The 19,941-nt window shown below is 36.1% G+C and overlaps 1 protein-coding gene across 8 annotated transcripts in view; it reads left to right on the top strand.

Annotated features, from left to right (window-relative positions):
- The window catches only part of EFR3A (EFR3 homolog A), a 96,387-nt gene that overhangs the window by 29,061 nt on the left and 47,385 nt on the right, over nt 1-19,941 (top strand). For 3 of the 8 annotated variants that reach the window (XM_059042657.2, XM_067017557.1, XM_067017558.1), the window contains 4 exons: nt 7,227-7,373; nt 10,742-10,869; nt 12,112-12,262; nt 17,139-17,260. In XM_059042657.2, the coding sequence (XP_058898640.1) occupies nt 10,763-10,869; nt 12,112-12,262; nt 17,139-17,260 (380 nt within the window). In that variant the 5' untranslated portion in view covers nt 7,227-7,373; nt 10,742-10,762. Of the gene's footprint in view, nt 1-7,226; nt 7,374-8,782; nt 8,941-10,741; nt 10,870-12,111; nt 12,263-17,138; nt 17,261-19,941 lie in introns of all 8 variants that reach the window. The other 5 variants (XM_067017554.1, XM_067017555.1, XM_059042656.2 and 2 more) reach the window with 3 other exon arrangements.

Consider the following 19,941-nt stretch of genomic DNA (forward strand, 5'->3'; position numbering starts at 1 on the left):
TTCTTACCTCCGGAGATGGGGACACCGGAGCGCTGTGTACTCCCTTCCAAGACCACCCCTGAGCGCACTTGAAGAAGGTCTGTGGCACGCAGCGTCTGGTCATATGGTCTTAGAAGTAGGGATGAACCATACACTGTGTCCTAATGGTGGTGGGGACAGAAGTGTGAGTACTTTTTTTTCCCTGGTTGCAGCTCTGGTTTCTGTGTCATCCAGTGGATCCTTTCTTATTTGTTTTGCAAACTAAGCCAACATCAGATGAAATGAATAGAGAATTGTATTTCCTTATTTTAATGTTTGTGATATTTTTTTTTCCATATGAGGATTCCAAAAGGTTTTCAAATGCAATCTTGCAGGATTAGATTTTCTAAAAGCCATGATTATTCTGTATTTTATTGCTCTTGTCCTTGGGTAACTCTACTGAGTAATTTTTTTTTTTTTCAGTTAAGTGTGATAGTATACTGTAAAGTCTAGGTATAAATCTGTAAATTGACTGTAAGTAGGACAATGCCTAATATATTTTTTTCCTTTAAAATTGTGATAGTGGGGGAAAAATGTGTTGAGTACAGACTGATCACTAGTTGACGCAGCCAAAAGCTGTTTTTTCCCTACAGAGAGTATCTCAGAGTAGTTTTGTGAAATGTGCAAAGTTTTGTCTATGTTATGCCTTTTGTAGAGGCAAGTATTGCAATGCAGTGGGAAGACCATCTTTTAAAAAAGAATTGGAGCTTTAATTCCATTTACTACCTTTGTTGTCCTCTTTTCCATGAAGTTTATGTGCCTGGGAATAAAGAACAAGCAGTGAAATTGAGAATGAAAGGAGAGAACATATAGAATTACATGCGGAAAGAATCATGTAATAAAATACTCCTCTAATGGATTAGAATCCTTTCAAAAGGAACACTTTCCTAAAGATAAGACTATTTTGTTCCCATTTTACTTTGACCCCTATCTACTTAGTCACCAAACCCTTTAATGCTTCCTTTGTGCCCCCTTCTGTGTTCCTTCCTTTCTAAGCTCTGGGTCATTAGAAAACGCATTTGGGGTTTTCCGTGCGCCGTCCTCTGTAGTGAAACTTGCACTGTTCCATCTGCCTGTAATTGTCCTCCACTGTCTTCAGTGTATCCTTATAGTCAGTCTACTTGTTCTTTAGGGGGAGCCCTCAGCTCAAATCCCATGTCCTTCACAAAACCTCCCTTCATTTGACCTGGGAGTGCTTCCTCTCTTCTCTCAACTTCTGTGGCCCTTTGGTCATGTGGTCCATTTGACATTAGATGTCCCTTGTCCTCCAATGTTGTCCAAATCTTGTTTTAAATTTCAATTTTTAAACCTTTGTCTTTTCAAGTTGATAGTTACCTTTTTGATCCTCTGTGGCTCTTAACACAAGTGCCTTGTACAGGTGTTGAAGTGCAGGAATAACACCCGTATTACAGGCTTTATATATGGTGTCCATATGTGTGTGTATGGTATATGTATATCTACATATTAAGTGTTCGGTACTTGGGAGGGATATGTGTGAGTGGGACTGTAATATTACTAAATCTTTTAATTGTATGAAGTGAATGTCTTGTTCTGACACTAACTGAATGAATAAATTGACTTTTAATTTTCACCTTGAAGAGAATGTATGTGATGCAGACTCTTAAAGGGCTTTGAATACCATAGAGCTTGAGGTCTTGAAGTAATGAATTTTTAAAATCTTCTAATAGAAAAACACGCTGTCTCTTTCCACCTTGATTACTGATAGCTTCCACTAGGCCTAAAAATAAAACATGAATTGTTTAAAGCGATTCATTTGACATTGTCAACTATTCGTTGGAGAAATTATATTGTTCCCGCATTTATTTAGTATTTTGTGGTGGACAGTGTACTTTATCATTTTGATTTTTATAGCACATATCAACAGATATTAAATTCATTTTGTTTATCAGTGAACTTTGGGTCCACATTCATTTAGTGAAGGAACATTTTTTGTGAATGTCTGCTATATTCCAGACATGCACAACAATGAACAAAACATATGGGCTTTATGTGGGAGTGACTCATTTTCTGGAGGGAAAGACAGACATGTGTATAAATAAGTACAATAATTTGTTATAGATACAATGATAGAAATATCATAAAGACCAAAATCCAGTAATCATAGCCATTCCCATTTAAAAGTATGACACTTAGTAATCCCTAAATATGCCAGAGAATTCCTAATGCATTAAATGTTAGAATTAACAGAGATAATATAATTGTTTTGTAGAAGGTATAGATACTATTAATTTCTCCTTTAATAGATCATGAGACAAACCTAATTCAGAATCATACAGTTGGTTCCCATCATAAGATCTAAACATTTTTCAACTTCAGTGACAGTAACTTATTATTTTTGTTTTAGAGGATAGCTTTTTCCCAAGTACCCAGTGCCATGATGGTGTTTAATAATAGACATTAATAGTTTAATTATTAATAATTTAATACTGGAGATATTAATATTTCCAGTTAGATTTAAAATTATCATTGGTAATATAGTTAGTTGAAAGCATACGTAACTTATTTTTAAAGAGATCTTAATTAATTATCCAAATCCCCAGATTTACAAAGCTGCATAGGAAAGCAAACGTCATCACAAACTAGGAGTACTCACTGGTGGACCAACCACTTAGATTATTGGCCCCATTAAGCAGAATTCTCCCAGCACCCCTGTATGCCCATGTACCCGATCCATGGCTTCTGTCAGCTCAGCCATGAGGTTTTCTGTGCAGCTACTCAAGTCCTTCTGTGAATGCCTGTTGGATCAGGACGGGTTGGAAATTATTTCTAACACCTCACCATGAAAGAAGGAGGATGATAGAGGTCGATACATTTCACTCCTGCCTGAGGCGAGGACTAGGAGACACTGGTGAATTCACATGATGTCTTGGGTGTCTTTAAAGAAGAAATGGTTAATTTAGGAGGGCAAAATTTCCCCCCAAAAAAAATTTACCAAAAGATTATATATATATATATATATATATATATATATATAATGTTTTTAAAGTGGCTTCTATATTCCAGGCAATTTTTATATTGATTTAGTACTCGTAACCCTGAGAGATTGGTAGGATTTTTCTGTTTCCTGACTAAGGCTCAGAGAGCATTATTGAACAGATTGCCCCATGAGCCTGTCTGCACACCACTGTAATATGCAGCTTGGCACTTTTTCTTTGGTCATAATTTTTCTTTCCAGCTGTGCCCCAGTTCCATTTTCCCATAGGTCAGTTACCTACTTGAGACTTCCTGTTTCTCCTCCTGCTATATCATACGTAGGATTCTAAATTCCATATGCTACAGGAGGAGAATAGTGAATTACCTTCTCCTTTATGTGTTAGAATTAAATTTAAAGGAAGAATTCATATTGCTTAGACCTGCCAGTTGCTTGAGGCTTTCTTGTGATATGCTTAGCCTCTTTTTCCTTTGGAAAAGACGAGGTTGGGAAGCAGGTGAAAAGTGAGGAGTTTGTTGGAAGGGATCAGAAGCTAGGATGAGGAGGAATTAAAGGAATGCTTTAAGAAAAAAATATAAGATAAGTTTATTTTCTTATTCAAACTATATGAAAATCTATATTTAGTAAACTAGCAATACAATACTTTAATAGTATCTTGTTGAAGCTGTTTGGCCTTGTCAGCAGAATTTGATAGGGATATTATCAAGTTCTCCATAGCTTTATATTTGATGTCAACACGTTAGATAAGTTACAGTGTATTAGTACCTTCTGCTAATTAATTACAAGTAAAGTGAACTAGGCACTTCCTGGACAGTAGGTAAAAGGATCTAAGAGCAGAAAGATCAGCTAGAAAATCGTCTCTTACAACATGAAGGACTATGTTCAGGTACCTGCAGCTGAACTTGAAAAGCCTTATGAACTGACTTCAGCAAGGGAGTCAACCACATTTCTGTGCCTGAGTAGGTCCAATGATTTTATTTTACTTGTTCTTGTGGTGTTTATAAGTACAGAATTGTCTTATTTAAAATAGAGTTATTTCTTTTGTGATTACTGTTACCACTCACTTTCACCTTGTATTACCTTCAGTATGTTATTTTATAGAAACCTGAGTAAACTGAAGCTTTCAAATCTAGTTTCATCTGCCTTTTCTATAGTTGGTAAGTTTTCATGCATTGTAAGTGGTCAAGAAGTTGTTTTTGTTTTGTTTCATTTTGAACCTCCTGGAGAAGCTCACCGTGATTGTTTATTTCCCTCCGTGGCAGTGCATTCCTCGTCTGTTAGTCGGACTCATTCCTGCAGTCATGTTCATTGGTTATGGTTTCTGGAGAGCTAAAATGTTTAAAGTAATTTAGAAATTGTCTGCAATTTAGAAATTGAATTCAGAGTGGCAGTTACCCTTTAAAGTCATCAGATCTGGTTGGAATCTCAGCTCCTCTCCTTACCAGCTGTGTGATATGGGACAAATGGGCCTCCCTTAGCCTCTGTTTCCTCATTTATCACACAAAGCTGAAAATAGCACCTCAGAGAGCTGCCGTAGGAATAAATGAATGATGTTGTAAAGTACTTAGTGCTGCACACATCACGTTCAGAAAATAACGGTTACCCCACTGGTTCTCCTCTTGTTATTGAAGGCTTGTTGTGAACCACATATAAAATTTGTTGGATTTTTAGATGATTAATTCGCAGCAAAGGTTTTCACGTTGTTGGCAATACTATCTCAAGGGCCCTCAAGCACCTCTGCTTACCCCGATTATAAGTACTTATAGCATTACTAGTAATGACCACTACTTTATTGAATGTTTACTGTGTATTACACCCTTAATAAGAACTTTACATATAGTTTTATTTCATTTTCCCAATAAATATGAAGAAGGCGTTATTACACCCATTTAACTGATATGGAAACGTAGGTAAAATAAGAGAAGGTAACGAGCCTTCCTAGGTGGACAGTGAGAGACCTTGGGGTCACCACAGCCTGTGTGACCCCAGAGCCCCTGCCCTTTAACCCCATGCAACCTATGTCTTTTTACTCATCTGTCTCTTCCAGTACACCTAAGCTTCCTGAAAGTGGGAACTGGATATTATGTGTATTCCAAGTCCCCATTTTTTGGAAGCCTCTTTAAACTAAAAGTAGTGTATAATATCAGAAAGTGTCAATGTGAGACATAATACCTTATTAAGAATTCTTTCTTACCTATTGAAAATTACATCATTTACCATTCTGACAGGAAACTTTAAGCTTTGGGACTTGTTTTTCAGTTCCGTTCTCTCTTTGCCATAATAGCAATTTGAATTTACTATATTTGGCCTTGTGTTAGTGGTAGCAAAGTATTCATCCTAATCTTATTATCAGGTTATAAGCTTCTTTCATCATTGCAGTACCTAGCTCAGTGCCCTGTGTAAGTTAATCACTTGATACATATTTGATTTTAATTGATTTCAGTGTATTACTATTCATCTGAATTATTTTTATATTAGGTATAGTTGACACAGAAATATGACTTTTGCTTACTTGGCTTTTACCCTTGTTTTTCTTTCTAGTAATCTAGCCTGTGTTTTGCTTTTGGACTTTAAAAAGAGTTCAGGTATTTTGGTGTTAGTCTGAAAAAAATTCTCTAATGGACTCTTGGAATTTTTTCTTCTAGTAAAGTAGAAAACATCCTGAACAATGTGTAACATTTTATATTATCAGCATGTAGTGCCTATGTATATATTGCTGAATTATTCACTGTTTTTTTTTTAATAACAAGTTTATGAACTTCTCAAGGGCAGGGATCTTGTCTCTTATACTTTCTTGTATCTGTGGCATCTAGCCACAGATGGTGGCTAGGGACATAGCAGGTGCCGATGAAATATTTGGCTGTTGATTGATTTGACCACTAAAATCTCTGGGTTTGTGGAAAGAGCATGAGGTTTCAGAGTTAGACATTGGATTCTCACCCAGCCATTGCTGTCGAGTAAGTTACTTGGTCAGTTCTGCTATAGTTTCCACTCTTGTAAAGTAGTAATGATAATAATAACGAATTTGCTGGAAATGTTAAATAATGTATGCACACTGCTTTATGATGACTAAAGATGCTGTACATGTCTTAATTCTGTCTTGTTTTTATCAATATAATGGCTCCATTCTACGACAAATCTGGACTCAGTCTTACATGTTTTGGCCTGTTGGGCACTTACTTGACGTGGTATATGACTGCATGCATGAGTCATGTATACTTCATGAGCAGAGTGAGGTCTGGAGAAGTTGTCTGTTGGATAACATTACTCAATAAGATAATAGAAGTCTGCTTAAGTCTGAGTTCTCTTAACTTCTAGCTTAAGTGTTCTCTCATACCATATTTTTGTTTCTAAATATATACAAGTGCACACTGACGTACAGACACACATACCCCAGTTTCATAAATCATGGGAAGAATTTTATAATGGCTCAAGACCAACATTCCCATTAAGTTATTAGTTTGTAGGACAAGAAAATGGATCCCTGCTACTTACATAGTTCTTTCCAGAGAGTTGATGTGCCTTACCCAAGGTCATGTGGCCATTTAAGTGAAAGAATTGGAATGAACCCAGGTCTTCTAATCCAAGTCCTTGACTCTTTCCAAGATGCCAACAACTGAAAATGTATAGAGCAGCCTTTGAGCATTTTTTGAAATTCCTGGACTTTCCCTCAATGTTGATTCTCCCTCACTATTGTGGTTCCTTTGTATGATGCATCATATAGATACAGGTGTTAACTGTTTTCACCAGCTACACTAGGAGCAAACTGCCATATTAAGACCATTGTAGCTGGAGCTGAGTGGATTGGGCTGGGCAGCAAAAGTGGGGGTGAGGGAGGTAGAGGTAGGGGTAGGGGCTGCAAAGAGTAGTAGGAAATGAGACCAGAAGGGAGGCAAGGTGGGGTACCAGTTGTGTATATGCTTTATAGGATGAATTGGGCGGGTTTTACGTGGATGTGCAGGCATGCGTGTACACACACACACGCCCAAAAACAGTTTGAACAGTTTGATTTGAAACGTTGGGATAATTCATTAGCATGTTCATTTTGACCTGGTGTCTTTGGGGAGGGGAGGAGAAATTTAACTTTTTCACTTGTTCATTAATAATTGCATTTGCATGCCTTTTTCTATTTCTGGCTGTTTGGACTTTCCCCCTTTATTTTAAATAACCCATAAATATTCAGACACTTGAATTTCTAGGTCCGTTTACAATACGATTAATCTCTGTACTTTGTGATTTTATTCTTTGTGAACAGGAGTGTGTTGCTGCTGCTCTGCTTTGCGTCCTCGCTACAAACGCCTGGTGGACAACATATTCCCTGAAGATCCAAAAGTAATTTGACCCACATCCACTGATCCTTCTCTTTGCTGACCCATTCTTCCCCCTGCTGACCTCCCTAAAGGTTTCCCTAATTTCATTTCTCTACTTTTACTCCCAAATTCCATCATGTACAGTACTGTTTTTATACTACTCTCATTTTTTTAACCTTTAAATTGTCCATGCTTGCTGGTCTGATTTTCAGAGTCTTTTCTTAGATTAAGCATAAATTCAGAATAAAGGATGGATGATGTTCTTTAGTCTGTATAGTTCCTAAATTTAAGTAATTTAATTTAAGTAATACTTACCAAAAATTTATGAACTCTAGTGTCAGATCATTTGTATGAAATGCGAAGAACGCAACTGTGAATACAGACGTGGTCTTCTGCTCACTCTCACCAAGCTCCTAGACAAGTCAGTTGGCAATTACAATATTGTGTGAAAGAATATGCTGTGATAGAGAGATAAGTACAGGGTACTGCTGGAGTAGGTAGGAATGATACCTAATCTGGGCTTGGGAGAAGAAAGGCCTGAAGGAAATAAAATCTAGGCTAACATCCAAAGAATAAATAGGGTTGGATTTATAAATTTTTATAAATTTATAAAATAAATTCTCTCTTTTCAGAAGAGAATTGAGAAGTAAAGGGTGAATATTCCAGGCAGAGTTTGTTCGCTTTTTACTTAAGTGCTTTTTAATTTTTTATTAAAGTTACTTTATTATAGAAGACCACTGGTTTCAAAGCAATTGTCTTTGATTGATTTTGTTTGACACTGTCTTAAATTTTCCAAGACTCCTTTAGTCTAGTGTTAAGTGGATAGGAACAAAAAAATGTTACATGGGTTTGATTTCCAGAAGTTGCTTTACATAAATCACAGCAAGATCCTTTTTGACCCACCTCCTAGAAAAATGGAAATAAAAACAAAAATAAACAAATGGGACCTAATGAAACTTAAAAGCTTTTGCACAGCAAAACAAGACCAAAAGACAACCCTCAGAATGGGAGAAAGTAGTTGCAAATGAAGCAACTGACAAAGGATTAATCTCCAAAATTTATAAGCAACTCATGCAGCTCAATAACAGAAAAACAACCCAATCCAAAAATGGGCAGAAGACCTAAATAGACATTTCTCCAAAGAAGATATACAGATTGCCAACAAACACATGAAAGAATGCTCAACATCATTAATCATTAGAGAAATGCAAATCAAAACTACAATGAGATATCATCTCATACCGGTCAGAATGGCCATCATCAAAAAATCTAGAAACAATAAATGCTGGAGAGAGTGTGGAGAAAAGGGAACACTCTTGCCCCGTTGGTGGGAATGTAAATTGATACAGCCACTATGGAGAACAGTGGAGGTTGCTTAAAAAACTACAAATAGAACTACCATATGACCCAGCAATCCCACTACTGGGCATATACCCTGAGAAAACCATAATTTAAAAAGAGTCATGTACCAAAATGTTCATTGCAGCTCTATTTACAATAGCCAGGACATGGAAGCAACCAAAGTGTCCATCAACAGATGAATAGATAAAGAAGATGTGGCACATATATACAATGGAATATTACTCAGCCATAAAAAGGAATGAAACTGAGTTATTTATAGTGAGGTGGATGGACCTGGAGTCTGTCATACAGAGTGAAGTAAGTCAGAAGGAGAAAAACAAATACCGTATGCTAACACATATATATGGAATCTAAGGAAAAAAAATGTCATGAAGAGACTAGGGTTAGGACAGGAATAAAACAGACCTACTAGAGCATGGACTTGAGGATATGGGGAGGGGAAAGGGTAAGCTGTGACGAAGTGAGAGAGTGGCATGGACATATATACACTACCAAACATAGGGTGGATAGCTAGTGGGAAGCAGCCACATAGCACAGGGAGATCAGCTCAGTGCTTTGTGACCACCTAGAGGGGTGGGATAGGGAGGGGGGGAGGGAGGGAGATGCAGGAGGGAAGAGATATGGGAACATGTGTATGTATAACTGATTCACTTTGTTGTAAAGCAGAAACTATAACACACCATTGTAAAGCAATTATACTCCAATAAAGATGTTAAAAAAAATGTAGCCAACTCTAGAAACCTTTTGGTTATCTTGATATTAATTTATGAGATATACCTCATTTTTAATCAAATCTGATTTAAATATTCAGCTATTTGTAGAAGGCCTATCAATTAAATATTTTGGCTGCGAGATATCCTGGATAATTTATGGCATATAAATAACTAAGATATGGTACCTGCCTTTAGAAGCTTTCCATCCATTTGACTGATATAAAGCGAAAGCATACTAAATATCAAATCACAATGCATAAATCAGTAAGTAAAATGTTAAGTAAAACAGGTGGTAAAGTTTCTGCCTTTATATCAGGGAGGCATCACATGGGTTGGCAATCTCTGTGAAGCATTCTCAGAAGAAATGCAATTTGCTGAACTTTGAAGGATGTACACCATCTGGAGAAGCAGAGATTAGTCTCTTTGTTGCCGGCAAGAGAAAAATCGTGGGAAAGTAAGAGATATATTTGAGAACAAGAGCCTTCAAATGAAGGTGCCTGTAGCCTAATTGAAGTGTAGTGAGTGATAACTGTACACCATTCCTGATTGGAAGTTTCAGAAGTATCATTTAATAGACTGAATACTCAGATCATTTCCTTAAGGAATCTGGAACATATGATTACTGAAGATAAGGTGGAACGCAGATTATGGAGGAATGTGAATGACAGACAAGGCACCTACTTTGTCCCCTTTAACTTGCAGTGAGGGAGCTTTGAACACTTTTGATCATGGGAGTGGTGGCAGGTAAATTAGAGAATGGTTACGGAAAGAATCTTTATGTTTGCCAAGTATTTAGTAAGATTTACTTAAATAGCAATCTGTAAAATAAGGTTTAAGGAAAAGAAAAGATTTACATGAACCTTGCATACATATGGCACCCATAAACCCAGTTGGCTACATTTCTTATTTTTAATTTATTAAACGAACAAATCTTGTGGTATATCCAAAACACGTCCAACAGTAGGTACCCAGAGTGCAGAGGTCTACATGTCATAGTCCCTGCCTTCAAAGAGTGCTCTAATGCAGGGAACAAATAACCAAACCTTTTCTTATAATTACTAAAATATATTCTATTCCTCATGTACTATATGCAGTTAATTGAGCTATTTTTCTGTAAAGGAAGGTGTTAGAATAATCCATTGCTTGTGAAAGCATATTTAAATGCTTTTCCTAAATGGGGCATTTATTTAACTTTTTGAAAACTACATATCCAGAATGGTGATTAGCTCTTCAGAGGCTATATCCAGGAAGGTTCAGCATAAATGTGGATTAATTATCAATCCAAAAAGGGGAAATGTGAAGCATAGAAATACAAAAAATAAGCATGAAAATATAGATATAAATATAACCTATTTCACTTGGTTTTTTTTTATTTTTATTTTTAGGATGGCCTTGTTAAAGCTGACATGGAGAAATTGACATTTTATGCTGTATCTGCTCCAGAGAAACTGGATCGAATTGGTTCTTACCTGGCAGAAAGGTTGAGCAGGGATGTTGTCAGACATCGTTCTGGGTAAGGAAACTAATTGCTGCTAATATAGTATCTTTGGAAAATTCTTCCTATGCTAAATCATCCGATAAATTATTTTGCCATCTAGTCAGGGAAAGATAACATATGGAGAATGAAACATTGTAATATCATATAAGGAAATGTGTAATACCAAATAGATGCTGTAGCTTTTATTACTTTTCCTGGTGGTCAGGTTTAAGAATAAACTCATGTTACTTAACAGAGTTGTTTAAGTATCCATTAATTTTTAAGACTTCCCTAATGGAAATAGTAGAAATTGATTCCCTTAGTCTGTCAGTGCAGTACTGTAATTTAAAAATCAGTCTCAAAATTGAAAACTATCAGAAATTCTGTTAACGAACTGATTTTTATCACAGCTCCAGTTTTACCTATCAGAGGAGCAAAAAAGAGAACTATTTTAGGCTTAAGGTTCAGAATATGTAAGCATGCTGATTTGGCCTGTGCTATTAGCTATACATCTACCTATAAATAAAGGTCTCTGCCATCTTAACCCAGTCTCTGTGCTTGAACAGCAGTAACTTTGCAATTTGGTTTATAAGTACTTTTCCAGATTGTCATTTTATGATACTAGTTTCTTAGAGTATTCCTTTCTCCAAGTGCTGTACTGGCTTTCTCTACTTCTGCATTGTTACCATTTAGAGCATTTGATACAAATGTGAGTCTTGATACAAGTAGTTTTTATAGTTGACTGTTCAAGCAAAGTTATCTAAAGTCTGAATTCTAATTTTTAGTACAAACTTTAAAATCTGATGAATTATATGGTAAAATGTATGATACCTTTCCTTATAGTATTGCTATAAAGTTTTCTATACTCATATTTACAAATACAAATAGATTGTGTTAGAAATTTAGGCACATTTCTTATAATAACTTTTGGGTTGGATGCAAAGAAATGTGGTTAACAGCCTGGAAAATGGAGAATATTTGTGTTTACAAAAAAATTCACGTGACGGTAATGTTAAAGAAGCTCTGGAAGAGTTTTTGGTGAGCAGGAGAAAATGGGGTAGTACAGTATAGTTTCTGTATACTTCCACATGAGGATTATTTTATAAACTCAAGATCATTTGTGTTGTGTGAAGATTAGGATCTCACTTAGAAGCTGCTAAATTTGCCTTTCTGTGTTCTGTGCATTTAAATAAACTTATTTTAATTATCCCTATGAAAGTGATTAGGAGAATTAAGAGAGCTAGAGATGTGTTGACATGATTTTTCTCTTATATTTAGGTATGTTTTAATTGCTATGGAGGCATTGGACCAACTTCTTATGGCCTGCCATTCTCAAAGCATCAAGCCATTTGTAGAAAGCTTTCTTCATATGGTAGCAAAGCTGCTGGAATCAGGGGAACCAAAGCTTCAAGTCCTTGGAACAAATTCTGTGAGTAAAACTATTCTCTAATTTTAAGTTTAATTAGCATAACTTGGATTAACTCTTCTTAGAGTGTCTGTCTGGTAGAAGCAGATGCTCTGGTCAGGGCATTTGGACAGCCAGTACAGTGGTAGATGATTAGAACATTTTGTCTCTAGCTTTTATTGTTGCTGCTTGTGAAATCTGGGATGTTAACCAGTCATAAGGAACAACAGAAACTCAGTTGGCCATAGATGGAAGGTTTTTCTTTTCCCCACAGGCCTTCTTACACTACTTCTGAACTATTTCTGCTAACAACATTCATTTTCTTTTATCCAGAACCATAGTTTGTTAAACATGTGTGGGGTTGGGGAAGGCATAGCTAATGAAGAAAGTAAAATACAGTGATAACCTCTCTCCTCTTGTCTTTAGTTTCATTGTATATAACCTTCAGTCTTTCAGTTCCAACTTCATCTCTGAGGAAGCTTTCAGGCATTCAACCAATCTGTATGTTCCCATCCAGATTTTTATCAACAAATAACAGAGTCATATACTACCTGCTGTTGTTTATAGATAACTTTTGTGGTTAGGAAGCGTAGGGCGTGACTGACAGCATGGATTCTAGGGTTCGACTGCCTTTCTTTGAATTATGCCTGTGCCACTTTCTAGCTGTGTATCTTGGGCAAGTTATTTAACCTCTCCTTGTCTTAGTTTTTCATCTGTGAAATGAGGATAATAATAGTACTGATCTTGGTACTCTTGTTGTGTGATATGAGTTAATATAAATAAAGTTCTTAGAGCAGTGTTTGGCACTGTTAGTTATTGTTGGTAGTAATATAATGTTTTTCTTTTTTTGAAGCAAGAGTATGTAAATAAAATCCTCATTAAAAAGCCCTTAATATGATTTTGTCCATTTGTTTTCAGAGGGAAGATATTGGCTATTTCCAAGTGCAGTTAGGTGGTGTGACAGGCTCCATTTCTGGCAACATAGCTACTTATGCTTCTCCTATTTCCTTTACATTTAGGTGAGGAAAGTTTAAGGGAGATTTTTTTTTTTTTTAATTTATTGAAGTATAGTTGATTTTCAATGTTGTGTTAATTTCTGCTGTACAGCAAAGGACTGAGTTATAGATACATATATATGTGTTCTTTTTCATATTCTTTTCCATTACAGTTTATCACAGGATATTGAATATAGTTCCCTGTGCTATACAGTAGGACCTTGTTGTTTATCCATCCTGTATATTAGGGGAAGTGTTTTAATGGCTGTGGGGGAAGGAGTTTCAGTGTATATCTCCAGACGTTTCTTTACTTCAAGCCAGCAATTCCATTAGGATTCCTTTAATGACTCATTTGGGAAAAAGACAAAATTCTCCAGTTGCCTACTTTGATTTGAATGAATTGTATTAAATGAAATGCTGTATTATCTTGGCCAACATTCTTTATATAGTATTCCCTGGAAGTCTGATTTTAATTTCTTAGAGGTGCTAAGTTGTCAAACATTGAAAATTGATTATTAAAAAAATATTGTCAAGCATGACTGGTACTGATTTAGTACTTTTGTATTCATTAGTGGTCTTTGTACATTTTATTTTAATTTGTTGACATTGGTCACTTTGTGCTGATGCTGACTCAGTATAACAGTACATGATTTATTCAGGTTCCCCCTTGTTTTAGGAATTGTGCTAGGTACTTTTTATTTTTACCCTTTTTTAAAATTGTGAACTATTTCAAATATAGAAAAGTATAGAGAATAATATAGCATACCCGCATAAACACAGATTCAGGCAAGAAAAATGTTAAGTAGTTAATATATCAGTAAACAATAATACATAATAATTATTATAAATAATAATACATAATAGTAATAAATGTTAACACTCTGCAACATTGGTTCATGTTTTTTAAAAGAAATATAGTATACGCTAGATACTTCATATACATTATGTCATTTAATTCTCACAAAAACCCTTCAAGCTGAGAAGTATTATTCCCATTTTACAGATGAGGAATTGAAGCTAAATAACATGCCCAAAGACATAGTGAAATAATAGTGTTTATATAACAGGGATTCAGTGCTAGGCCTTTCCTACAACAAAGCTTGTGTTATATAAATACACTGTCATTTTTGTGCATTAAAATCTAGGAAAAGCAGAGGTTACTTTCCTTTTTCTCTTCCTCTTGTATTCAATTGATCCATCTCACTTTTCTGAAGCCTATTGCTAATCTTAACCTTTTCTTTAACTATTGTTGACAGTTGTCCATAGGGCCCAGTCATTTAAACCATTCACTACACTAAAGCAGTGATTGTCAACCAGGGACAGTCCTCCCCCCCCTCCCCCCCACAACCCTCACTGGACGTTTGGCAGCATCTGGAGACGTTTTTGGTTTTTCACACCTGGGGTTGGGGGAGTGCTAGTGCTATCTAGGATTCTGGGCATGCTGCTACACGTGCTATACGTAATGCACAGGACAGTCCCCACGACAAAGTTGATTGGGTCGAAAATTTAATAGTGCTTACTGTGAGAAACTACATCTAAGATCACATTGCTGCTGCCTTTTGTTGTACCTTTTAAAATATATCTGGCTCATCACTTAAATTTTTTTTTTATTGGAGCATACTTGCTCTACAATGTTGTGTTAGTTTCTGCTGTATGGTGACGTGAATCAGCTATGAGTATACACATAGCCCCTCCCTCTTGGACCTCCCTCCCACTCCCACACCTATCTGGGTCATCACAGAGCACCGAGCTGAGAGGGGGAGAAAGTAGCAAGGCCTTGTGCTAACTTCTGTTTGGTTCTCATTTGAATTTCTCAACAGCCCTGTAAGTTAAATATTCCATTTCACGGGTGACATTTTTTTTTTTTTTTTTTTTTTTTTGTGGTATGCGGGCCTCTCACTGCTGTGGCCTCTCCCGTTGCGGAGCACAGGCTCCGGACGCGCAGGCCTAGCGGCCATGGCTCACGGGCTTAGTTGCTCCGCGGCATGTGGGATCTTCCCGGACCAGGGCACGAACCCGTGACCCCTGCATCGGCAGGCGGATTCTCAACCACTGCGCCACCAGGGAAGCCCACGGGTGACATATTTTGTTAGTAAATCCAGGATCCAAATCCAGAGCCATCTAACAGAATCCATTCCTAATCTCTGCACCATACTGTCTCATTTATTTCCACTCCTATGTATTATAAGAAGTCTATAATGATAATACCTTTCTTTTTATTGATTTATCTTAGCACAGGGTATATAGGTTTAGAATTTGTTAGAGAGCTCTCAGAGTTACAGGAATTAGAAGAGCTTTTCCATAAAATTGGGAAGGAAGATAATATTTTATGCATTTCCCTGGAACATAGCAGCACATGTTTTATCCTGTTCTTTATGCCAAAGGGCAATAGGAGAGGCTTCTGTAAATGATCACTCAGATTGTACTTGAGTATTTGTGACTTTCAATAAGTGAAAAGAGAATAAAGTTTCTCCTAAAAATTTTCTAGGACATTTAACATTTTAATGGCCAAATTTTAAATTTTCTGATCAATTTTTTTCTAATTTAATATGTGATTTTTGGTAGCAAGTTTGGAAAATGCAAGAAAATATGAAAGAGTAAACAAGTTAAAGATACCTGTAATTTCGGTATCCAGAAGTAGTCCTTTAATATTTTAATTTCTTTTTAAACTATATTTTAGAAAATGGGGAACATATTGTATATACACTTGTATGTGTTTTTATCATTTACATTTTTTGAGCATTTCCTGGTGTCATTCAAAGTTTCTTTTTATGAAAAATACAAATATTTGGCTTAATATTTTCTGAAACTCTTCATATGGTCAGTGTGTAGTATGGGAATCTTGAAAATTGGAATCAAACCCCTGAAATGTAATGCCAGTTTCACCATTTACTCACAGTGTCATTTTGGGCAAGCGATTTAACCTCTGAATTTCAGTGTTCCTGTCTGTAAAATGGGGATAATGACACATTCTTTACAGGATTGTAGGAATGATTAAACAAGAACTCATGTGAAAACACCTAGTATAAAATATAGTACAGAGTAGGAAATGAATGTCAGTTTCATCTCTACCAGGTGTGGTATTTGTGGTCTTTTTCTAGATAATATGAATCATATGAAATTATAATTTAAAACAGATGACTTGGCTCTGGCTGAATTAATTTAAAATACTTTTAGTATCATAATTTTATTTTTTCAAATTTATTCTATGCTTTAGTTTTGTTTCCAGGACAGCTTTAGGCTATTTTAGAAGTAATAAATTACTGAATAAATGAGAAAGCAAATAAGAAAAAAAGAGTACATATTAAGGAATCATATGGCTAGGTCTGTGACTCATGTAGGATATTTAAAATTTCCTAAACATATGGATATCTCTCTTTTTTTAATCTTTAGAAAAGAGGTAGAATAAATTTTACCATCTCAGTATTTTTTCTTCTCTATATTAGTTGGTTTTCTTCAGTGTAGGCCCCTTTTTTCTTGTCCCGTCTCATTTGTATAAATATTATTCATTCATGTGTTATGTAACAACTGTCAAGATTTCCTACCCGAGATTTAAGAAATAAAATTCCCTGAAGGTTTGGGCCTGGGGTTGTCATAGAAACACTGTCAGCATCCGGGAAATGCAGAAGGGCTTTAGAGTGAGAGCTCTTGAGGGAGTGGGCTCACTCAAAAGAGACGGCATCACACAGTTATATGTTCAGTGTCTGTAATGCTGTATTCTTGACTTTGTCAAGTTCATTGTCAGAAACTTCCTTTCCTATATATGTGGCATTTATGATATTTCATATTTCATTTGCTTTCTACTTGCATATTTCTTGTCGATGTAACAAATAATGAATGAAAGTAAGTGTGTTTGTTCCACACTGTCAAAAAGGTGATAATACATCTTATTGTTATTTTTTTAGTTTGTCAAATTTGCAAATATTGAAGAAGACACACCGTCCTATCATAGACGTTACGATTTTTTTGTATCTCGCTTCAGTGCCATGTGTCACTCCTGTGATAGTGATCCAGAAACACGAACAGAGTATGTATTATTTTACGGTTTATAGTCTTGGAGTTATTTATTGATGAATGTTGTATTTATATATTACGTAATGATTACCAAAGGAGATGGGAAAATATATGCTTTATTCCTGAAGTACAACTTTTCATTGTTGTTAGAAGAACTGACTAAAGCAGCAAAATTGACAGTGGTTTCCTAACTCAGTCAGAATAAAATGCAACGTCTTTACTGTAACCCAGAATGCCTTTAATGCTCACCATACCCCAGTGTTAGATCCTGTCATTTCTTCTTCCTTTCACTCTGATCCTAGTACGTGGGTCTCCTCGCTTGCTTGAATACATGAGGCACACTTCTCCCCAGGGCCTTCGGACTGAGTGGTCTCTCGGCCTTACCTCACTTTGTTCAGATTTCTGCCCAGATGTCATCTTATCATGAGAATCCTCCCTCAGCCACCTTTTATTTATTAATATCAACCCTCCCATCCCACTCCCAGTTAAGCTTTATCTTCTCATATCTTGTCTGTTTTCTCTCCTCTATGGAAGATGAACTCCAGGAGGGCAAGGGTTTTGTTTTGAGGACTGCTGTATCACTAGTACTTAGAATATTGCTGAGGACATTACCGGCTCTCAATAAGCACTTTTTGAATGAATACATACATAAATTGAATGAATGAATGACTGTGTGTTACGGGATCATTGTCTGACTGAGGTTGTCATGACAACTGATTTGGGCATTTTTAAACATTTCTTCTAGATACATTCTAGTAATAACCTAGAATCAAATACTTATATGCAAACACAAGCGATAGATTGACATGTATATGAAAGTCAAAAATTAAATTCAAAATGACCCTGGTAAATGTAGTTTGAGCTTTACCATAGTACACCTAAAAAGAAAGAAATTAACCCAAATTCAGAGTGTTGTCATGAGCAGTCGATAGTCAAGATTGAGCATGTTTTATGATTTTTACTTTTCTTTTAAAATAAAGGAATATACAGAAATGTAACTAGTTAGCTTTAAGTATGCAAGCTACAGTGTTGCTTTACACAAACAAAAACAAGTGTAAAAGTTACTTAACTTGGAGAAAGAAAGCTGAGTGGTAATTTAATAGTTTTCAGATATAAGATTTTTTTTCTGTTTGAGATGCTGTTAGTATAATTTTTCGTTGGTATACTATAGGCCATTTAGGATCCTGATGTTATTCCTTTATTACGAGTGTAAAGCCTTATCGAAAAATAGAGATAACTATAACTATCTTATAATAATAAATTTCCTGTTTCTCCCAATCACTGCTAAAGTCTCTTTTTCTCCCTAAAAGATATTCAAAAAATGTTTTATAAAACTGTTCCCTGTTCTCAGAAGCTGGCATTAACTTGTTAATGGGGCAAAAAGTATAAAAATTAGCTAAATAAAATGGCAGGTTTTTTTCAAAGTTGTAACAATTTTGTTTTCTTTTAAAATACAGAAAATAATCCAGAAGATGGGGGTGTTTTTTTGTTTGTTTAGTTTGTTCACGTAGGCATTTCCCAATTTTTGGTTGAGGTGGTGCATTTCACATATAAACCAATGTAGGTGAAAAGCGTTTATATTATAGTACCTATGAAAGGATGCATTTTAAAAATTTAAAACTTTTACATAGGTATCTGATTTTTAGGTTTTAGCGCCCCCTAGTGAAAAATCTTGTCTTTTGAACATGTATTTTCGTAACATTTTTCAATTTACAAAAAAGAAACTTGAAATTTTCTGTACACCAATGAAAGGTGGTACTTTGTCTTAATTCTTTATTATATAATATTTGATATTCCAAAATAACACTTCATGTGAATCACTGTGAAACAAATGAGTAAACTAAAATGCTTTAAGATACTTAGAGGGCTTGATTTTTTTTTCTGCTTTGTTTTTAGTAAAAGCCCTTTGGGTTTTCTTCAGGACTATTTATATTCCTTCTTAGGTTCTAACTTAGATAATTATTATAAATCCCTCTATTTTTAGCAATACACTGTCAAATAAAACTTAGGGGGCATGGCCAGTAGGAAATGGGGCTGAAAACTGTTAAGATTTTCTTAAAATATTTGACTTGCAAATACTACCTTGGTAGTAATGTTAGGCTTGCCCACTTGTGATAGCTGCAGAAGAGATTTTCAAGACTTTCGTTTTGTTTTAGAAAGCAGCATGAATAAGACACAGCTTTGTAAAAGGCAAAATTTGTCTCCTGGTTCACTTTCTCACCTGCTCAGTGTCATGTTACCGCCGTATCCCATGCTCCACCTGCTACTACTGAATGCCTGCATTACTTCCCCATGGGTTTGTAAGCAGTATCACCCGCTTCCCCACATCTTCCATTCTCTAACCCTATTCGCAGCTTTTGGAAACAGTGCTGGGTAAGCTGAGTAAACTTCTAATGGTGACTATTTCAGGTAGTAACGAAAAAGGAGGGTAAATAACAATCAAATTTGGCCAGAATGAAGGTGTTTCGGGGCAGAGGGGCTACTGTGTTAGCTCTGCTCGCGAGATTGTTCTCCCCCAGATTTTTAAAATTATTTATTTATTTAGCGGTACACGGGCCTCTCACTGCTGCGGCCTCTCCCGTTGCGGAGCGCAGGCTCCAGATGCGCAGGCTCAGCGGCCATGGCTCATGGGCCCAGCCGCTCCGCGGCACGTGGGATCTTCCCGGACCGGGGCACGAACCCGTGTCCCCTGCA

Source organism: Kogia breviceps, chromosome 17, assembly GCF_026419965.1.
Source record: "Kogia breviceps isolate mKogBre1 chromosome 17, mKogBre1 haplotype 1, whole genome shotgun sequence".
NCBI classification, from domain to species: Eukaryota; Metazoa; Chordata; class Mammalia; order Artiodactyla; family Physeteridae; genus Kogia; species Kogia breviceps.